Source organism: Pleurodeles waltl, chromosome 10 (assembly GCF_031143425.1).
Source record: "Pleurodeles waltl isolate 20211129_DDA chromosome 10, aPleWal1.hap1.20221129, whole genome shotgun sequence".
NCBI classification, from domain to species: domain Eukaryota; kingdom Metazoa; phylum Chordata; class Amphibia; order Caudata; family Salamandridae; genus Pleurodeles; species Pleurodeles waltl.
This window is the reverse complement of record NC_090449.1, coordinates 206,142,098-206,160,639: the sequence shown is the minus strand read 5'-3', so window position 1 is coordinate 206,160,639 and position 18,542 is coordinate 206,142,098. Positions and strand designations below refer to the sequence as shown.

General features: G+C 44.9%; 1 protein-coding gene across 3 annotated transcripts in view; it reads right to left on the bottom strand.

Moving 5' to 3' along the window:
- Positions 1-3,304: 3,304 nt before the first annotated feature.
- RRN3 (RRN3 homolog, RNA polymerase I transcription factor) overlaps positions 3,305-18,542 on the bottom strand; it is a 418,208-nt gene continuing 402,970 nt past the window's right edge. For 2 of the 3 annotated variants that reach the window (XM_069210185.1, XM_069210186.1), the window contains exon 18: positions 5,629-5,992. In XM_069210185.1, the coding sequence (XP_069066286.1) occupies positions 5,834-5,992 (159 nt within the window). In that variant the 3' untranslated portion in view covers positions 5,629-5,833. Of the gene's footprint in view, positions 5,993-18,542 lie in introns of all 3 variants that reach the window. The other variant, XM_069210184.1, reaches the window with a different exon arrangement.

Genomic DNA, 18,542 nt, shown 5'->3' with positions numbered 1-18,542 from the left:
CCTATGAACAGGATGCGCTGAGAGGGCTCTAGATGAGATTTGGGGACATTGATTGAAGACCCTAGATTGAACAACCGATGCGTCGTCAAATGGCAAGTGTTGCTGCACCAATGCTGGAGACTTGGCTTTTAGCAACCAATCATCTAGAAGGGAATACTGGTATTCCCCTCCTTCTGAGATCTGCTGCAACCACTGCCATCACTTTTTTGAAGACTCAAGGTGTGGAAGTAAGACCAAAAGGAAGGACAGCAAACTGTTAGTGTTGCATTCCTAATGTGAAGCAGAGATACTTCCTGTGTGACTGCAGAATATGGATCTGAAAATACACTTCCTGCAAATCAATAGAAACTACGAAGTCTTCCTTGTGCAGTGCAAGAAGCACCTACGCTAAGGTCAGCAGTTTGAATTTCTCCTGTTTGAGGAACCAATTCAAAATCCTCAGGTCCAGGATGGGGCACAAATTTCCATCCTTTTTGGGGATCAGGAAATATCTTGAGTAACATCCCTGACCCCTTTCCTGCCCTGGAACAAACTCCACTGTGCCCTTTAAAAGCAGATTTTATACCTCCTGCTGAAGCAGCAGCAGATGTTATTCCGAACTCAAAATTTGCTGGGGAGGGAACGGAGAAGGAAACTCCCGAAAGGGAAGGGCATACCCACTTCCTACAATGTCTAACACCCAACTGTCTGTTGTTATTGACTCCCACTTTTGGAGGAAATGAATTAACCCCTCACCTATGGGTAACACATGCTCTTGAAAGGAGGGAGAACTAGGGTTGCTTACCTGAAAGGTTTCCAGCGGAGGATGAAGTGGAGGAGGAGGAAGGCTGATAGATAGAGATCGTGGAAGACCTGGGCAGCGTGGTACTGTGGGATTTATAAAGGGGGTTGGCAGAATGCTGACTTTGGAATTGGTGCCTTCAGCAAAAGGAGGAGCTGCAGCCAAACTCCCTAAACCTACAGAAAGGTCTGCAGGTCGAGGAGTGTGTCTGAAGGCCTAGAGACTTAGCAGTGGCTTTAGTTTTCTTAAACCTCTCTATGGCTGAATCTGCCTTGGCTCCAATCCGGATCCCTCAAATGGAAGATCCATTTAAGTAGACAATACATCAGGGGAGAACCTCAACCCTCTAAGCCATGCATGTCTTCTGTTTGCAACTGAAGTCCCCATGGCTCTGGAAACAGAGTCCGCAATATCGAGGCCCGATTAAAAAAAAAAAACAGTTTTGCGGCTGCGTGACTGTCCTGCAGCTGCTCTGTAAAATGACCCTGCACATCCTGCGGCAGGGTAAGAATAACCTCCTTGGCCGAATCCATCAGTGCATGGACATACCTTCCCAACAGACATGTAGCATTCACCGATTTCAATGCCATTCTTCCTGATGAAAAGATCTTCTTCGCTGACTGCTTCATGCATTTCGACTCCCTGTCTGCAGGAGACGTGGGGAAGGAATCAGGTGCAGCTTTGGATGAACATTAAGCCTGTACCACCAGGCCTTCAGGTGTTGGGTGCTGACTCAAACTGTGGGGCAGCTCTATACCTCCTGGCAATGGACTTGGAAACTGCAGGAATAGTAACAGGTTTCCACCAAGATCCAAAACTGGCTCCGAAAAAGCCTTATTAAATGTCAGGAGAGGTTTTGATGCAGCAGAAGAAGAGTGAAGAAGCTCAGTCAAAATGTTCAATTTTAATTCCGTTGTGGGCAGTGCTAAGTCCAGAAGTTCTGCTGCCTTCCTGATTAATGAAATGGTTAACCTTCGGAGGTGGTGTACCCCCACAGGACAACAGTTCCCAATCAGGAGAAGTGACCAACCCACTCGCTACCTCAATACCTTGAAATTAATGGGAAGACAAAGGAATTTCTCCTTCCTCAAGGACCTGCTGCTTTTCCAAGTACAGCTGCTCCTCCAAGAGCCTCAAGGCTTCCCTCCTCAACCTTAACCTGAACTCTGGCTGCAGAGTCGACAGTGAATGCGCCGATGTTGAGGAAGTCTGTTGCGGTGCCGGTGAAGCCGGGGTCAGTGCTGGGACCTTACTCCTGGGCAGTGTAGACTGACCAAACGCTGGACGAGATCTGTCTGAGCTTGGAGTCGGCACCGGTGGCACAGACAAACCCACAGACTACAAGACTTAAAGAACGACTTCTTCGGTGGAGACATTGTTGCTTAAAGAGAAACTAAAAAAAGAAGGTCTTTGATGCAGTGTATCCACTTAGAGAGGCAGAAAAAACGTTAGCATTGAAGGCACGGAACTGACGTCAGCATGCCTGCGAGGACTTCTTATTGCTCCGATGACAAACAGCGTCACGTGCAGAACCGTTCTACTGTGACGTCCTCGTCAATGTGGAGCGCTAGAAAGAAGACATTTCAGTTGATTGCTGGCACAATGGGTGTATTTAAAAGGTGGGGAATCCACAGGTAGATGCATCCATCAGAAAATATTTTTTCAATAGATTGACAAGCGACTGGTACTCCACAATGATATTAAAAAATCATAACAATACAAACACTGATAAATCCATAAGGCCGGTAGCCAACCACAGACCTATTGAGTTTCACAGTGCTTGGTATGGGATGTGATCAGGTCTTCTATGGTAGTCCTAAATCACACAGACATGTGTAACATTTCACATATAAAGCCACACCACTCAGGAAGTATCTTCACCTGCACAATCTAAATCACAAGCTTTGTTTGAAAGGGAAACTACTACTACATTGGCACACTGTCAGTAGATCACCAAAGTAGTGCTCTACTATTATGACTATAACATTTGAGATGGTATGCTTGGTTTGATGGTGTCTGTTTTCATATGTATACTTTTATAAGTGGGTGTGAGTTGGTGTGTGTTAAAAACCCCTGTTCACCAGCAAACATTGTCAGAATAAATATAGGTGAAGAGGGCAGATGCAACCAGTGTTAAAAAGCACCACCATCCCAAAATGTAATAAAGCATCCAATGAAAAAACTACAGTCGCCGCCTCTGTAGAGCTGAAAAGTTTCCTGAAGCTTCACTAATAAACAAAAGAGGTATGGCATTACCAGATGCGGTGCAATCTTCCCTCAGAAATGAAACTGGTGTACTCCGACAGCAAGTATAACATGGAAGACAGCTGTAGAAGCTTCTTCACATATAACTTAATTGATTTTAAAATTAGTAATTTGCTTGTAGATTCCTGAACTTTACAGAAGCCCTCCTCGCATCAATAGAAAAGCAAAGTTGAGAGACCTACATGTATTTGATCAGGAAATATGTGTAACTGTTTTACAGAAGGATTACTGCCCTTTGCAGAGAAATGCCACGCAGAGTTTATCTTTAATGTTGTTTTAATTTGCAGGAACCGTGTTAAATGGCTGCTCCAGTTGTGACCACAGCTGCAGTTGATATGGGTGTGTTCTCCAGAGTGCTTGCATTTCCTCAAGCTCAAGGGGTATCTGTACTTTCCATAAGATGGCAGTTCCTTAATAAACACTGGAATCTCTTCTCTTGCCCTATCATTTGAGAAGAGTAGGCATTCACATGCAAATGGAAAACAAGAAGTATCTCAGCTACACCAGTAGTCTACAGCTTAATATGCCCTACTATCCCTTCTCTCACCAAGGAAACCGATTACAGCAGCAGTTCCACCATTTCAAACTCATTATGGTCAGAGGATTTCTGAATATAGCTGAATCTAAATCCAGTTCCATTGCAACAGCATCCCTACTTTCGCCCACTGTGGTGAAAGTTCCGCTCGGCTCTGCTCACTAGGTCTACTAAAAGGTAATATCAATCATGAGGAAGGCAAAATTAGTCAAGCAAAATAAAGGCAATTTTATAGTGGTGCTGAAAATTACAAGTGCTACCTACTCCTGAGCACTTAGCAAATACTCCACTTGGTTTATAAGGAAACAAAAAACCTGCACTCATTCAGACGGGATGGAGTGGAACCCACACTAATACCATTAGAATAAATGTAAGGTTGTGAGATTTTACAATACTTATCTTTTTTTGTTCTGTTGCAAAAGCATGTGGAAATTATAGTGTGAGCTGGAGCAAGAGGTACATAATAACCACTTGCAAGAGTAGAAAATCAGAACTTGGGGGAGGCATGCAAGCCTTGACAATATAACAATGTTGATCAGGAACAGAGCATGGTAGCTGGAAGAAATTAATCTCACTGTGGCGGTTTCACCCCAGTAGTCATCATAGCATTAAACTAGAAATGGCAACACACCAGTCCAAGGGGCTTAGACCCAGAAATGGACAGCTACTTGGAAGTAGATCCTGAGTGTACTGAAAAAGAACACTCACCTGGAAGTACTTGTGCCAAAAGATATCTAGAAGTGATGCTTACCAGGAAGTGAAAGGTTAAAGGGGTTGGAAATGAACACTCACTCAGCAATTGTGACCAGAGATAGCTAGAAGAGAATGATCACCCAGCATGACATTTTTAAAAATGCTGGAAGTGACTGATCATCCTGCATGGAGGTTTACCTAAAGTCTTAAATGCAGGACATATAGATGGTTTGAAAGTTAAAATATCAAATAACTTTTAGCACTCAGTTCTCCAAAAACCAAATTGCTACAGTTTGATTTGGTGGTATCTTGAGAGGGCGAATGAATGAATGAATGAGGCTGTTACTGCTACGAACCGTGGTTTGATTATGTTCACCTCAGAGCATGGCTGAAATTCGTCCTTTGAAGACTGCTGATTTCTAAGGGCCTACACCACATTTGGGAAGGTGTTTTACTTACAGGGACACAATCCAGCGTATCTCTTATGGGATCTCCAGGAAGGAAAACCATGACAAGCACCATAATGAGGTGGTAGCAAAAGGGGTGTGGAAGCAGAGAGAGCAACTGGAGTTAAACTATCATAGATATGGGCATGAAGAAGCATAAGCAATGAGGCGGAAAAGTGCACCAGTACAGGTTTGGGGAGTAATGGCAGGGAGAGGAAAGCAACAGTATCCACAGGTGTGCATCTCGTTTCAGGAAGATAAGATCACATAAAGCAAATCACTCCATTAAGTGGCAATGCAATTGACTTCTATGAAGTGATGGCAATAAAAACACTCTTTTGCAGGAGTCCTGGTGTGTAATGAGGAAGGGCACAGTAATTCGGTTTGTCAATTCTGTACTTCCTATGCCGTTTTTAAACATAATGGAAATGGATGGCAAAACATAAAAAGAAATGGCATTCAATAGTCATTGTGCCTATTTTGACCAAGCCGTTAATACACAATGTATTTTAAATAAACATTACTCTTACTTGCGTTCCCAAGTAGGCGCTGCAATGTGAATCTTTTGAAAGATATAAATGCGAACCAGATCTAGAGATAATACATTTGCAGCCATTTCCAAAATAAAATAGCGACTAACAAATGAAGAAGGTGGCCCTATAAAGAGCAATAAAAATAAAAATTGTACTGGAGATAATCGCTAGGGGAGAAGATATTAACGTGCATTTACAGTTCTAAATCTTCACTGTGCTAAATCGTCAGAGAAAGGAAGCAGAAGGCAAATCAATTTCCTTGTTTTTAAACTGCAGCTGTTTCTGTTTTTGCAGATACATTTGTAGACCATGAACGACTCTTAGTTGTTTTCTGTGTACTTTCAACTGCACCACACTGAACTGCAAGTTAGACAGTTCCCAATGACTTCAATTATTGTTTCTTCTGGACAGGAATCCGCAACAAACTTGTAGTAGTTTTTACCACAGTGGCCGGGAAACCCACCAGATGAAAATAAAATAGGTTCTTTCCTTTTAATGTCATCCTCCATAAAATAAAAGAATATTTTTACAGTCAAAATAAATTATGTTTCATAAGTCTGATAGTTTGTGATTTGAAACATCATAATGGCCGGTGTGAGTAGGTTACAGGAGGGGATCCCACACTGCTTGTTGGGCTCCGGAACTGTGCATCATAGGAACCTGGTGTCATTCCTACCATTCCATCACTTTGTGGAGTCTCGCCTTTCAAAAAATCATCTTCTTCCTCTACAGAACGTTTCTGCATAAACGGAGAGAAAGATAATAAGAACACCAGAGCAATGATTTAAAATAACTTTACACACAAAGACAAGCACAATGACTCATATATATATATATATTACCTACTGGTGGTCGCCAGTAGGCAGTTTTAGACCATGTTTCCATAGAAAAAGCGTTTTTTGACTTGCCTATATCTTTGGCACCATTTGACGAATCTTCACAACATTTTCCATATAAAGTGCCCCAGGAATTCTTGTTGCACATGGAAAATTTTGTGGTGATTCGTCAAGTGGAGGCTGAGAAAAAGGGGGGCGGGTCAAAAAAAGTTGAAATTCCCATAGGACCTTTGAATAAGACTACAGCCTGAACCACTGTCCGGAATTACACCAAATTTGGCAGAAACCTAACTTTCTTTAAATCCATTCAGTAGTTTTTGAAATATTAAAGAGAAAGTAAATTTGTAAATCTAGGGAAGCGGATCCATCATGAATAAATCAAGTACATTTACAAATGTTTCCGAATGTGCACACAAATAGAAGCAATGTAATTGGCTGGCCGCAGCCTGACTAGAAAGTTGCACTCGCTATTTCATTCACAGGACACGGTCCCTGGGACTGAAAATTCAAATTCAAATTCAAATTGGCATAAGGGGTCAGAGCGAAGGTACCCTGCCCCCAGGGGTGTGATATAGGGGTGTTTTAGGGTCAAATTATGGGTTTAAAATGATTTTCTGCACCACGCGCAGTAGTCACGAATATCCTTAAATATTCAAGGATATGAATTCTTTTTTTAAAACATCCACTCAGTCCCACCCATAGACTCACACATCCACTTTCAGACCCACTCACACACCCATTGACAGATCCACTAACAGAAACAGGCTCTGTGCCGTGCCTGTGGTTGGGTGGTAATAGGGGATTGGCTGTAAGGCCTGGCCACTGGCCAGGCCCGGCCCTGCGGCCAACCCTTGCTGCGCACGGCTAAAGGCTGTGTGTGGTCCAGTGGTTGGATTAACGTATAGTAATTAAAATTACTTTACGTTAAAAAAACCATAGAAATTCACTGAAAAATCAAAGGCTACAGGAACGTTTTAGTGAGCTTCTTAACTGCCGAATTTCTATTATTTTGTACGAGTAAATTCAGAAGCAAACAATAATGTCCCTGTAACCTTTGTTTTTCAGTGAAATATATATACACAAATAAAGTGGTGGTAGCCACTCTGTAGTTATAGTGAGGATTCCCAGAGATAGTAATGCATCAGATTTGTGCTCACCAATAATTTTCCCACCTTTCGAAGAACCTCCAAGACATTTTGCAGACCTATTGTTTTTTTTATACATTGGCGGAAAATTTAAAGTTTTGCAGTGATTAGTCAAGTTGTTGCAAAGGAAAATGGGTGTCTCAAAACACGTTTTTCCACCAATACATTTTCCACAGACTTTGTACTCTAGCGTAACTCGAAAACGGGTAGTCTACGGTGTTTAGATAATCCAATTGGTAGTCAGGGTATGTAGGGTATTTTAAAACTTTTAAGGCACTAAAACGTAGTGATACCTCAGGCTGCAGTATACCTTGGTAATTTTGCGTTTTTTGCCAATGACAAGGCAGTATCTGATTGGCTATTGGCTGCCCTTACAAAAGTACTGCAGTATTAAAAAATAATTGTATACAATGTAAAAATACAATGTACTGCACTATGTTGCACAAATATAGTGTACTACAGAGTACTGTTTATGTTTTACATATTTCTTTTTTTATTTTTCCTATAAATACAGCCGTACTTTGTAGGTACTAGCGTGGTACTCCATAAACCTTTTAGAAAATATATAGAAAAATATAACTACATTTCGCTACCACTTCAATAAAGTTTAAATAGATAGGGGACAACAATAAAACCTACTATTTACCTATATCTAAGGCCCTAACCCAGAACACAGCCAAAGTGTGGTGAAAGGTGATAACTACATGGCCGCCTTTTACTTTTGCAAAGGCAGCCATTAGTCAATGACATACTGCCTTATGATCACCATGTACCACGGTATACTGCGAAGTGGCCTTGGTTGACTGTGGCCCAATATATAACTGGGTGTTTTGTGACTTATAACTTTAACGCTATACAACCAACTTTGAGCTACTACCAAAATGTACCCTTTTCCACACCAAAATCTCTACGTCACTCTACTCAACACCACGCTACTGTACGTCACTCCATTCTATGCTATTCCACTCTATGCCACTCCACTGTATGCCACTTCGCTCCTCCCTACTAAAATATGTGCCACTTCACTCCTCTCAAATTGCTATTCAACTCTACGCCACCCTATTTCATGTTAAGCCAAGACACTGTTAGCCACAATACTCCACCCCACTTCATACCACTTCACTCTTTCCCATTTCAATCTACATCACTCTACGCCACTCCAAACCATGGTATGAAACGAAAAACAATCATGGATTTACTTTGCAATAGCTAACAAAAGTTTTGTTTTTAATTAAAAAAACATACAGATTTAATGAAAAAATTAAATTTTAAAGGTTAGTTACAGTTAGGAACTCTAAATCGATATGTTCCTTACAAAACCAACTGCAACTACACAAACATTACAAATTATAAAATTATAGTTATACCTTACATTTATAATGTACACACCAACTTCAAATTACTATAACTTTATTTATTCTTTCTATACAAACCAATCTTAAACTACATGAATATTAGAAATGTTAAAGATAGTTATTTCTTTAATTAATAATATACACACTGCCTTCAAGTTTAACTCTCATACCTCCGTACACAGTGTTATCAACTTGTTAGCCAGACTTCATTAACTGTGCCTTGCACCTTTATGATGCACAGTTAATACATCACCTATCAATGCTATAACAATACTTATGACATCTCAAACTGTGAGAACAGCGTACATGGTAGAGTGGCAATTCCATGATAAATAAACAGGATTCTTGGATATCATCAGGAACACCTACAGTTTATTTGCAGCAGGCAGGGAGCAAGTCTAGATTCTGAACAGCAAATAAAAAATCAATACTGACTTAGTGGATATTTATGCACTACCCTAATAGGAATTCAAAGACAGACTTGAGAGTTTGGATTTTGTTTTTAAACCAAACTTGAAAATTTCAAAGCCCAAGCATGGTTAACAAGGAACAAATTGCTAAGCATAAGTAGCTCTCTTTCTGATTGAGCCTCTCTCTAGCCACAAATTCCTTACCTTTTAAATATTCCCCAGGTGTCAGAGTGGAGCTGAAAACCTTTACACTGTACCTCTGAGCGACAGATATTGGTGCTGTACGGCTTTGTACTGATGCTGCTGCTCTGTAAGTGACATGGGGGCCTTTACAGGTCCCAGTCCCCTGTGCTGACGTCAGTTGCTTTCGAGACTGTCCACACCCCTAGACACAGAACCCCAAAAGCAAATGGATAGACCTGTGTTCCAATCCTAGACTTGGGATCTTAATAGTGGAGTCCAATCACTGAACGGGAAAGATCCGAGGGTTGGTGAGGAATTCCTAAGGAAGGAAGAGGGGTCTTCCCCGCTGACCCAATCTCGGTCCAGTAGCAACCACAGAATGTCTTTCACAGTCTCTTCTGGAACTTGGACATGGTCCCCTTCACGTTGCGCCCACTGGAACTTCAGATCTTAGTGCAGATTCCACATATGCCATTTGTCCTGCCCAACCAGCATGATGCAGGAGACCATCATAAGTACCAGCAGCCTTAAAGCCAACCTCACTAAAACCCAGGACTGTGGCTTTAAGATCAGGATAATTGCCAAAATGTCCTTAACTTTTTTCCTTGGGGAAAGGCATGAAACTCAAACATGTTCAAAATGGCTCAGAGGAAGTGCAGTATCTGGAAAGAAGTCAGGTGTGATCTTGGCACACTGATAGTGAACCCCAAATATGACAAGAGGATTGCAGTAGTCTGGAGGTGGTTGACAACAGTCAGGGGGTGAGCCTGGTGTTGAGGTAGGAAAAAGACTGATACCCCTGACTGCCAAAGGCACGCTGCCACCATCTCCATCACTTTTGTGAACACTCAAGGGATGCTGGTGGGACCAAGGTGGAACAGAAAATGCTCCTCTCCCACCACAAACCACTGGTAATGCCGATGGGGCAGCAGGACCAGCGCCCTTGCTGGTCCAACACCACTATCTAGGCTCAAGAGTCGAGTGCAGACAAGACTTGGGCCAGGGTGATTATTTTGAATTTCTCCTTCCAGAGTAAGAGATTGAGAGGGTGCAGGCCAAGGATAGGCAGGGGACCTCAGTTCTTCTTGGGCACCAAAAAGTAGCAGGAACAACATCACATCTTAATTATGGCACTGGCATCTTTTGATAACCCCTTTGACCTTTGGCCAAAAGGGCTTGCACCTCCTGATGAAATAGGAGGGATGGTCCTCTGTTAGTCATTGGGAGCATGTGGAAGGTGTGGCGGGGACAAAAAGAAGGGTAAAGCATAGCCTTTGTGAACAATTTGAAGGACCAACCTGTCCGATGTGATTGCTTGCCAACTTGGATAAAAATTGGTGGATTCTGCCTCCCACCAGATGGCTTGCAACCCTGTAAAAGTACACTAAAGGGGTTTGCCAGATGGGGATTTTAGGTGGTACAGTGTGGGATGATGGACCTAGCAGCATGTTGTTCTTGGCGATGGGGGCAGTGGGCACAACATCCTCTCCAGCAAAACTTCTGGCTTCCCTGCTGGGAAGGGACATGCTGGCGGTAAGAAATGCCTAGTCCAAAGCCACAAAAGGACCACTAGAATTGTTGCTTGGAGGCTGGTGGTGAGTCCCAGAGAGCGAGCTGTAGCCCTACTATTCTTGAAATGTACAAGGGCACAATCAGCCTTGTCCTTGAACAAACGAATCTTACCGAACAGCATGTCCATCAGGGAGGACTGGATGTTGCCCAAGAACCCAGATGATTGCAGCTACAAAAGCAACAAATTGCAGCACTGCTGCCAATAGACCGCCCAAGGGAGTTGGTGGAGTCAAAGCTACAATAAATTGTGAATTTGGCTGCATTACTACCATCCTAAATTCCTTGTGAAAGAACAGGACTAAGGTCTTCCGGAACACAGGGGAAGACTCGTGCGACCGAATCCCAGGACCCAACAAACAGGAGGCGTTGATTGATCAAGGGACAAACTGGATGAGCAGAATAAGCATTTCCCAAAAGCCTAAACTCTTTTTTATTCCTTCTCATGAGGAGTGGTAGGGAATTGTTGGAGTTGTTTCACTTGTGGAAGCGTGCATCTGAAAGCTCTCTAGAGAGGGGTGCTACGGTAAACATGTCAAGTCACCTGGAGCAGGACTGTGGCGCCAGGCAATTTACCAGTTTCTTGGAGGGCTGGAACAAGATTTACCACCCCCCCCCCTCCCCCCCCCTCCAAGCCCCCATCAATTCTTCACTGAAATGAAGCAGAAACTCAGAAGCAGTCTCGTCAGACTGCAGGTCTTCGGTCAAGATGGTCATTTTCACCTCCATGGTGGGGAGGTGGAGAGTCAAGGACTTCAGCCATCCTACGCATAACCATGGTGTACAAAGCAGATTCTTACACAGGAGCAGAGAAAAGGGCTGTCTCAGGGGAAGTATCTAGCTCAACAGACTCTAAAGTCCTCACGCCAATTGTCATTGGCAAAGGGCTTGATAATCACCCTGGTTGTAGTCACCAGAATCCATCCCAAAAAGGGATTGTATAGAATAGAGCCTTCCTTGTCGTAAATTGAGTGCAGAAACCTCAGTCCGACAGGACACTAGGGGGGGCTACCTTTCGGTCATCATCAGTGCGACATAGCCATGTCTGGCATGGTTGATGGTTCCATGGGCAACTTCAGGACTAGAGCTGAGGGCAGAAGTGGCTCAGAGGGTTCAACTGGTACAGAGTGTAAGCCCCACCGGCAGTAATTTGGGTTGAAGGTCTCTCTGCTCCATGGGGCTTGAACGTACACCAGAGGGTTTCGGTATTGAACCGAAGAGCTGCAGCACAGCTGCAAAGAACTCTTCAATCCGGTGTAGCGTGGGTAAAGTTCTGTCGACTTCGGGAACTGGACTGTTGGCACTGCCAATTAACTTCATCAAGCAAATGGGAACGGCACAAAGGAGCAAAACTCAACTTCAACTTTTTATGTTTTTTGTGTGTACCGGAGGACTTGAGTGCAATGAAGGCCAACTTCTAGACTGGCTCCATCAACTCTGGGAGTGGGATCAAACCTTGGTCTTGGAGTTGTCCCGAAATTGGGTCTTCCTGTGCTTGGTGAGAAAGTTTCAACTCACTGTATTGGGCTTCCGGTTCAACAACAAGCAGTCTCTTCTGGTCTTGGAGTCATGGCCTAACCCCACATAAACCTGGTGGGGATCTGTCCAAGACATTAGTTTGCAACACTCCCGTCATCCTAGTGGGTGAATACCCATTGCACTGTAAAAATCTGGTGAAGAATATAAAGTGGCCACTGAGAGAAGCTCAGGAAAGAAAGGAACTGATGTCAGTGTGTGGGAGTGGCGCCTACATAGTTCCTGCACGTCACGTCTGGAGTGGAACAGGTCAGTATAGAGCTGCACAATGCCACCCTCTGGTGCGCAGAGGTACTATGGAAAAGTTTCCAGACCCAGTCTGATGCTTGTGGAATATTCAAAGTGTGAGGAATCTGCAACAAGAAGTCTCTATCAGAAAAACAGTGCATAATGGTGCCCAAGAGCTTTCAGCAAGCTACACCCTGATTGAACTCTTAACAGATGACCATCAACTTACTCAGACCCTGTCCACATTGCTGCAAAACCTGAAGCACCTGTTTGCTCTGTGATACTATTACCTTCCTGTTACCGAGGTCCAATGATCCAATCAGTCTTCAGGTTAAGCACTTTCCCTCTAAGGCTCAGATCTGCATGTCCTGTATGCCATGCACAGACACGCCATCACTGCACCCAAGTACTGTGGCTGATTAATTTACTTCTGCCTCTGCCCTTCTCCTCCACCCCTGTCGAGCTGCAGAACCAGCAGGTCCGCTCTACTTTCTCCACCCTTCCAGGGAGTATTCCATCCTCATTAGCACTGCTTGGGACTCGCTTAATCATTGAGCCTTCTGAGAGACAATGGGTATACACTGAAAGTTGAACTCTGCCCTCTGACTTTCATTCCTGCTTGGTCTTTTACCTGTCTATCCACTCCCGTCACTGACGGCAAAAGAGACCAAGATTAAGAACCGCGGATGGCCGGGGTGTGCCTGGGTACAAGAGGTTGGGTAAGAACAGAATTTTTTTTTTTTTTTTTTTTTAATCAAAGAAAAACTTTGTAAGTCTGTTACAATCCTGTCCTGAGACTCCATGCCTTTTTCTCCCTTTCCTAAGGAGGGAGGAAGGAAGCAGAAAAGGACAAAGTGAGCAAGCAACATTAAACTCACCAGCTTTCCTGTGTTTTCCCAGATAATCGAATCAATGAAAGACTACAAAGGGACAGGCACTGACATATCAATAAAATATACTGAAAATACACTTGCTTTTCCGCAACAATCAGCACTTCTCTACTGATGACTGGAATCTGAGACAGTATATATTTTTTTAAATGATCAGCGCTGGGAGAAGGAACACAGGAGGACTAAAAAACAAGTTACCTACCTTCAGTAACGCGTTGTCTGATACAGACTATATCTAGCTGCAGAATCCTTGCCTTTAAGTTTCCCAGGTGTCAGACTGGATCCAGACAATTTTTGCGTGAGCAGTACCTGTGCACCCTCAGATGGCTGCGATTTGTTTTGTGTGGCGTCATCAGCGTAGTTGGCACCAGTTGTGATGTCACAGTCACCTATATAGGCACCACCCAGGTGTGCAGACGTCAGTCTTTTAACAACTTTCTACACCAAGAGCACAGAGCCATGAAGTGAACTGATGAATCTGTGTCCAAAGTAGGGTCCTGGAAGGGATCAACCTTAACCCTAGAAACCTGTCCGCGGGGAGGCATGGGTGGGTGTTAGGAATCTGCAGATAGATATAGTCTGTACCAGATAATGCGTTATCGAAGGTAAGTAATTTATTCATCTGATAGAGACTTTGAGCTGCAGATTCTATACCCATGAATAGATACCCAAGCCATACCATTCTGGTAATATGCTGTAGACAAATATTCTATACTAAGAAGTCCTGCAGGACTGAATTGGCAAAATGCCCATCCCTGCGGACCTGACTGTCCAGGCAGTAGTGTTTGGCAAACGTGTGCAGTGATGCCCACGTTGCTACCTGACAGATGTCCAGGACTGGGACTCCACATGCTAACGCCATAGTAGCAGCCATTCCCCTGGCAGAATGGGCCCATAAGCCATCGGGAGGCTGCTTTTCAGCAAGGGAATAGTAGATCTTGATACAGAGAACAAACCAGTGCGAAATGGTTCATTTCTGTAGTGCCCAACCTTTTTTAGCTCCTACACAGCCTACAAAGAGTTGGTTGTCCAACCAGAACTCTTTTGTGCTGTCAAAGTAGAATGACAATGTTCCTTTTGGGTCCAGACGGTAGAGTTGCTCCTCTCATTTAGAGAGATGTGGAGGAGCATAAAAAGTGGGCAGGGTGACTGACTGTCCCAAATGAAATGGGGTCACCACCTTTGGCAGGAAAGAGGCCCTGGTGTGAATCGCCCCTCTGTTTGGGAACACAAGAGATAAGGAGGCCTGGATGATAAAGCCTGCAGCTCACTCACCCTTTGGGCAGATGTTAACGCCACTAGAAACGCTGTCTTGATGGTAAGCAGATTGAGGAGACAATAGTGCAACGGCTCAAAGGGAGCACACATAAGGCATGTGAGAACTAAGTTTGGATCCCACTGAGGCAAGGGTAAGAATATAGAGAAGAATATCTGCAGGCAGCTGGCTCTATATATATTGCACTAAAAAGAAGTACACCATGTAGAGAGTCCAGTGGATCCCGAATTGGTTGACAGAGGCAAAAGTAGATAATACCAATGCTGTCTTTTGTATTAGTGTGGGCGAGCAGTTAGGCTCATCAGAGGGCAGTGCAAAGCATCTGTTGTACTCACAGAGGCAATAAATGAGACACACTCAAAGGATAAACCTAAGGCCAATTTAGAAGAAAAAAACACTTCTTTTTATATATGTTTTGAAACCAAGAACCTCGTAAAAGAGTAAGTATTGTTTTTGTTATTATTTCTTATACATAAGTAAAGAGTTCAGACCTGTGCGTCTTTACGCACAATGCAATCCTAGAGATGGAGAAGTAAATAGTGCTCAAAAGTAAGTATAGTTTGTTTCAGAGGTTCGCTTTCTGGGTTTAGGGGACCAAGGTCCGCAGTAATACCAGCAGTTCGTCGGGAGCTCCCCGAATTCCACTGGGAGCAGGGTGCTGGTGAGGTGGTAGCTGGGTGCGCTACGGAGAAGGGAAGCCACCTGGAAACAGGCTGCACAGGGAGTGTTATGGACAAGCTCGAGAGCTCCCAAATGGGGGGCTTGGGTCACAAGGGGCCTCAGAGCAAAGGGGAACAGCTGCTTCTTCAGGATTTGGGCTGAGAGGCTCGAATGCAGAGTGGATAAGGCAGATGGGCTCTGTGCACAAAGATGCTCCTTGCGGTTATGGCCAACAGCTGGGAGGGACAAAATCAAGACTGCTAGGCCACTCACAAAGTGGATTTCAGTGGTGCTGATGTCCCTCGTCAGCTGCTCGGTCCTGGTGCAGAGGGAGACTAGAATGGGCTCCCACTGTTGGTGAAGGATGTCCTTTACCCAAGGGACTGATGCTGCATGGCTCCGGTTGGTCCTGTGGTCGGTGAGGAGACAGACCTGGTCATCCAGAGCATGGGTACTTCCTCCAGGTTGTCTGCGGCGTGGGTCGGAGCTCCAAGGTGGTGGACCGGACTCTACTTTTCGGTGCTTGAGGGCTGCAGAGAAGTAGCTCCTCTGCTCCAAGGGAGACTGACGGCAATGTGCAAGTTTCTGGCAGGCTACCGGAGGCTTTGATGGTTGTCCAGCTTTGCAGGACAAGTTACTCTGTCACAAGTGTCGAAAGAGGTGCGAGCAGGCAGAGTTTCGTGCCAACAAGTCCACAGTTCTTCTGTTGTTCTAGTCAGGCAGTGACACTTCTTTGTCCTTCTCCTCTTGATCTGTCGAATCTGAGTTTTTAGGTTCGGAGTGCCACCGAATTACTCAGTTTAGGGGCTTTAAGGGGATTGACAGGTAGCAGCCAATGGGTTACCTACTTTTAGGGTGACTACATCCTCTGTATGACCACTTCTGGTGTGAAGTGGGCATAATCCTGTCCCTAGAATGCTAATTCCGTCCAAAACAAGATGGAGGAATCTGAAAATAAGTGTCAACATCAGCTAGTCCACTTTAGGGATGGAACTTGCATGATGTGGAATGTTGGTCACCTCCATCTGGAGAGAATTGGGTCACATAACAAAGGCAGCGTGGCCTTTGAAGCTTCCCGTCCTGGAATGCATATTCTTCACAGAGGAGGTGTCCATACCTCTGTCCAGAGCAGGCTTTGTTCCTGGTCTCCGAGAGCGTAGGCACTCACCTTTGGCGGTCAGAAACATGTCTAGGGTTGCTAAACTGGTTGAGACCGATCAGGCAACACACCAGCAGTCTGTAATTTTTTTCAGGGGGCTCCTTTAAGGTGCCCTCTGGTTGCATGTCTTAATACATCTATCACTGGAATCAGTGAGTGGTTATTAATACGAGATGTCTGATACCAAATATCCCTAAGTTAAGAGAAGCCACCATGTAGCTGGGGAACTCGTATGGACCAGTGTCCAGCACATGTATTTAGAATGGCTTCCCTGCACACTTGCTATGTCTAAGAATCGACAAAGACATAGTAGGGGCATATTTGCTCATGCATATATACTCTCATTTGTGATATAATGCACCTTGCCTTAGGGCTGGAAGGCCTGCTGTAAGGGTGACTTACAGATATTACAAGCAGTGTTTTAGGGCACATGGCACACAAGTGTGTCCCATGTTGTGTTTTCAATTTTGGAAGTACCCTGTCACGCTGTCTGTATATGTTTGGTGCTTGGCCCTCAGATTGGCACAAGCTGTGCTGCAGCTGAGGGACCCTCTTCAGTACCCATGCCCTAAGTACCAGTGGTACCATTTACTAGGGACTTACGGAGGTGCTAAAGGGCTTGGTCACTTGAGGATCAAGTGACCAGATGTCTTGTTTTGGGGAAGGAACACTGGCACTGGGGACCTGGTTAGCAGGAACCCAACACACTTCATTCAAGCTTTCATCTAAAAACCAAGCAAAAATTAGGCGGTACTGCAACCAGAACTGTTCTGTACACAGGCCCCCCCCCGCCAACAGGCTAGCAGACTCAGCCACAACCTGGGAGACTCTTCTTAGTCTGTCTGGCGAGGAAGATGAAGGGAGCAGGCTGTATGTTTGAAGGGCCTACTCTGCCTTACATCCTATTGTCCAGGTCAATTCCTTTGGGAAGCTGACCTTCCTCAATAGTGTTAGGAGCATGTTGCCTGTTTAAAATTCTCTTTGTATGCTTTCTTGGTTTCCTTTTGCAGGAAGTTGGCTCTGTATATACTATCTCAAAGTGAGAGATAGTGTGCCTATAGAGACTAGGGGTGCTTCGGTTCTAGTCTGCTAGCAGGTAAGTACCTGCGTCCTCTGGGAACAGACCAGGGGAGTTTTGTAGAGCACTGGGGGTGGGGGGGGCAGGTGACACCAACAGGCACACAAAATACACCCTCAGCGGCACAGGGGTGGCCAGGTGCAGTATGCAAAGTAGGTGCCAGGTTTAGTATTGAAATCAAGGAAGGGACCTGGGGGTCACTCTGGCGATGCAGGCAGAGCACAGGGGGGCTACTCGGGTCAGCCACTGGCTGGGCAATGATGAGAGCCGCCTGCTGGTCACTTCTACACCAGTAGTTGGTTTCTCTCTGCTCTGGGGACTGTGGGTGCAGTGCTTCTTCCAGGCGTTGGGTTCTTTGTTACCGGGCAGTTGCAGTCAGGGGGAGCCTCTGGATTCTCTCTGCAGGCGTTGCCGTGGGGGTGCAGAGAGGTCGTCTCAGGGTGCCCACGTTGTGGGAATCGCCTGTGGGTCCTCACTGTAGTGTTGGTTTCTTTGGCCACAAGCCGGGGGCGACGGGTGCAGAGTGTTGGGGACTCATGCTTCCGGAGTGAGGCTGGAGTCCCTTTAAAGTTGGTTTCTTCTTTGTTGCTTGTACAGAGTCACTGTCCACATGAGTTTCTTGGCCCTTTAGGTTGTAGGGCAGCCCTCTGAGTCAGCAGAGGTCGCTGGTCCAGCTGGATGCGTTGCTGTTGCAGGTTCTTTGAGTCTGGAGACAGGCAGGTAGGGCTGGGGCCAAGTCAGTTGTTGTCTCCGTCGTCTCTGCAGGGCTTTCAGGTCAGCAGTCCTTCTTTAGGTCGTCATGAAATCTGTCTTCCTGGGTTCAGGGTCACCCTTAAATACTCAATTTAGGGGTGTGTTTAGGGCAGGAGGGCAGTAGCCAATGGCTACTGTCCCTGAGGGTGGCTACACTCCTCCTTGTGCCTCCTCTTTGTGGAGAGGGGAGCACATCCCTAATCTTATTGGG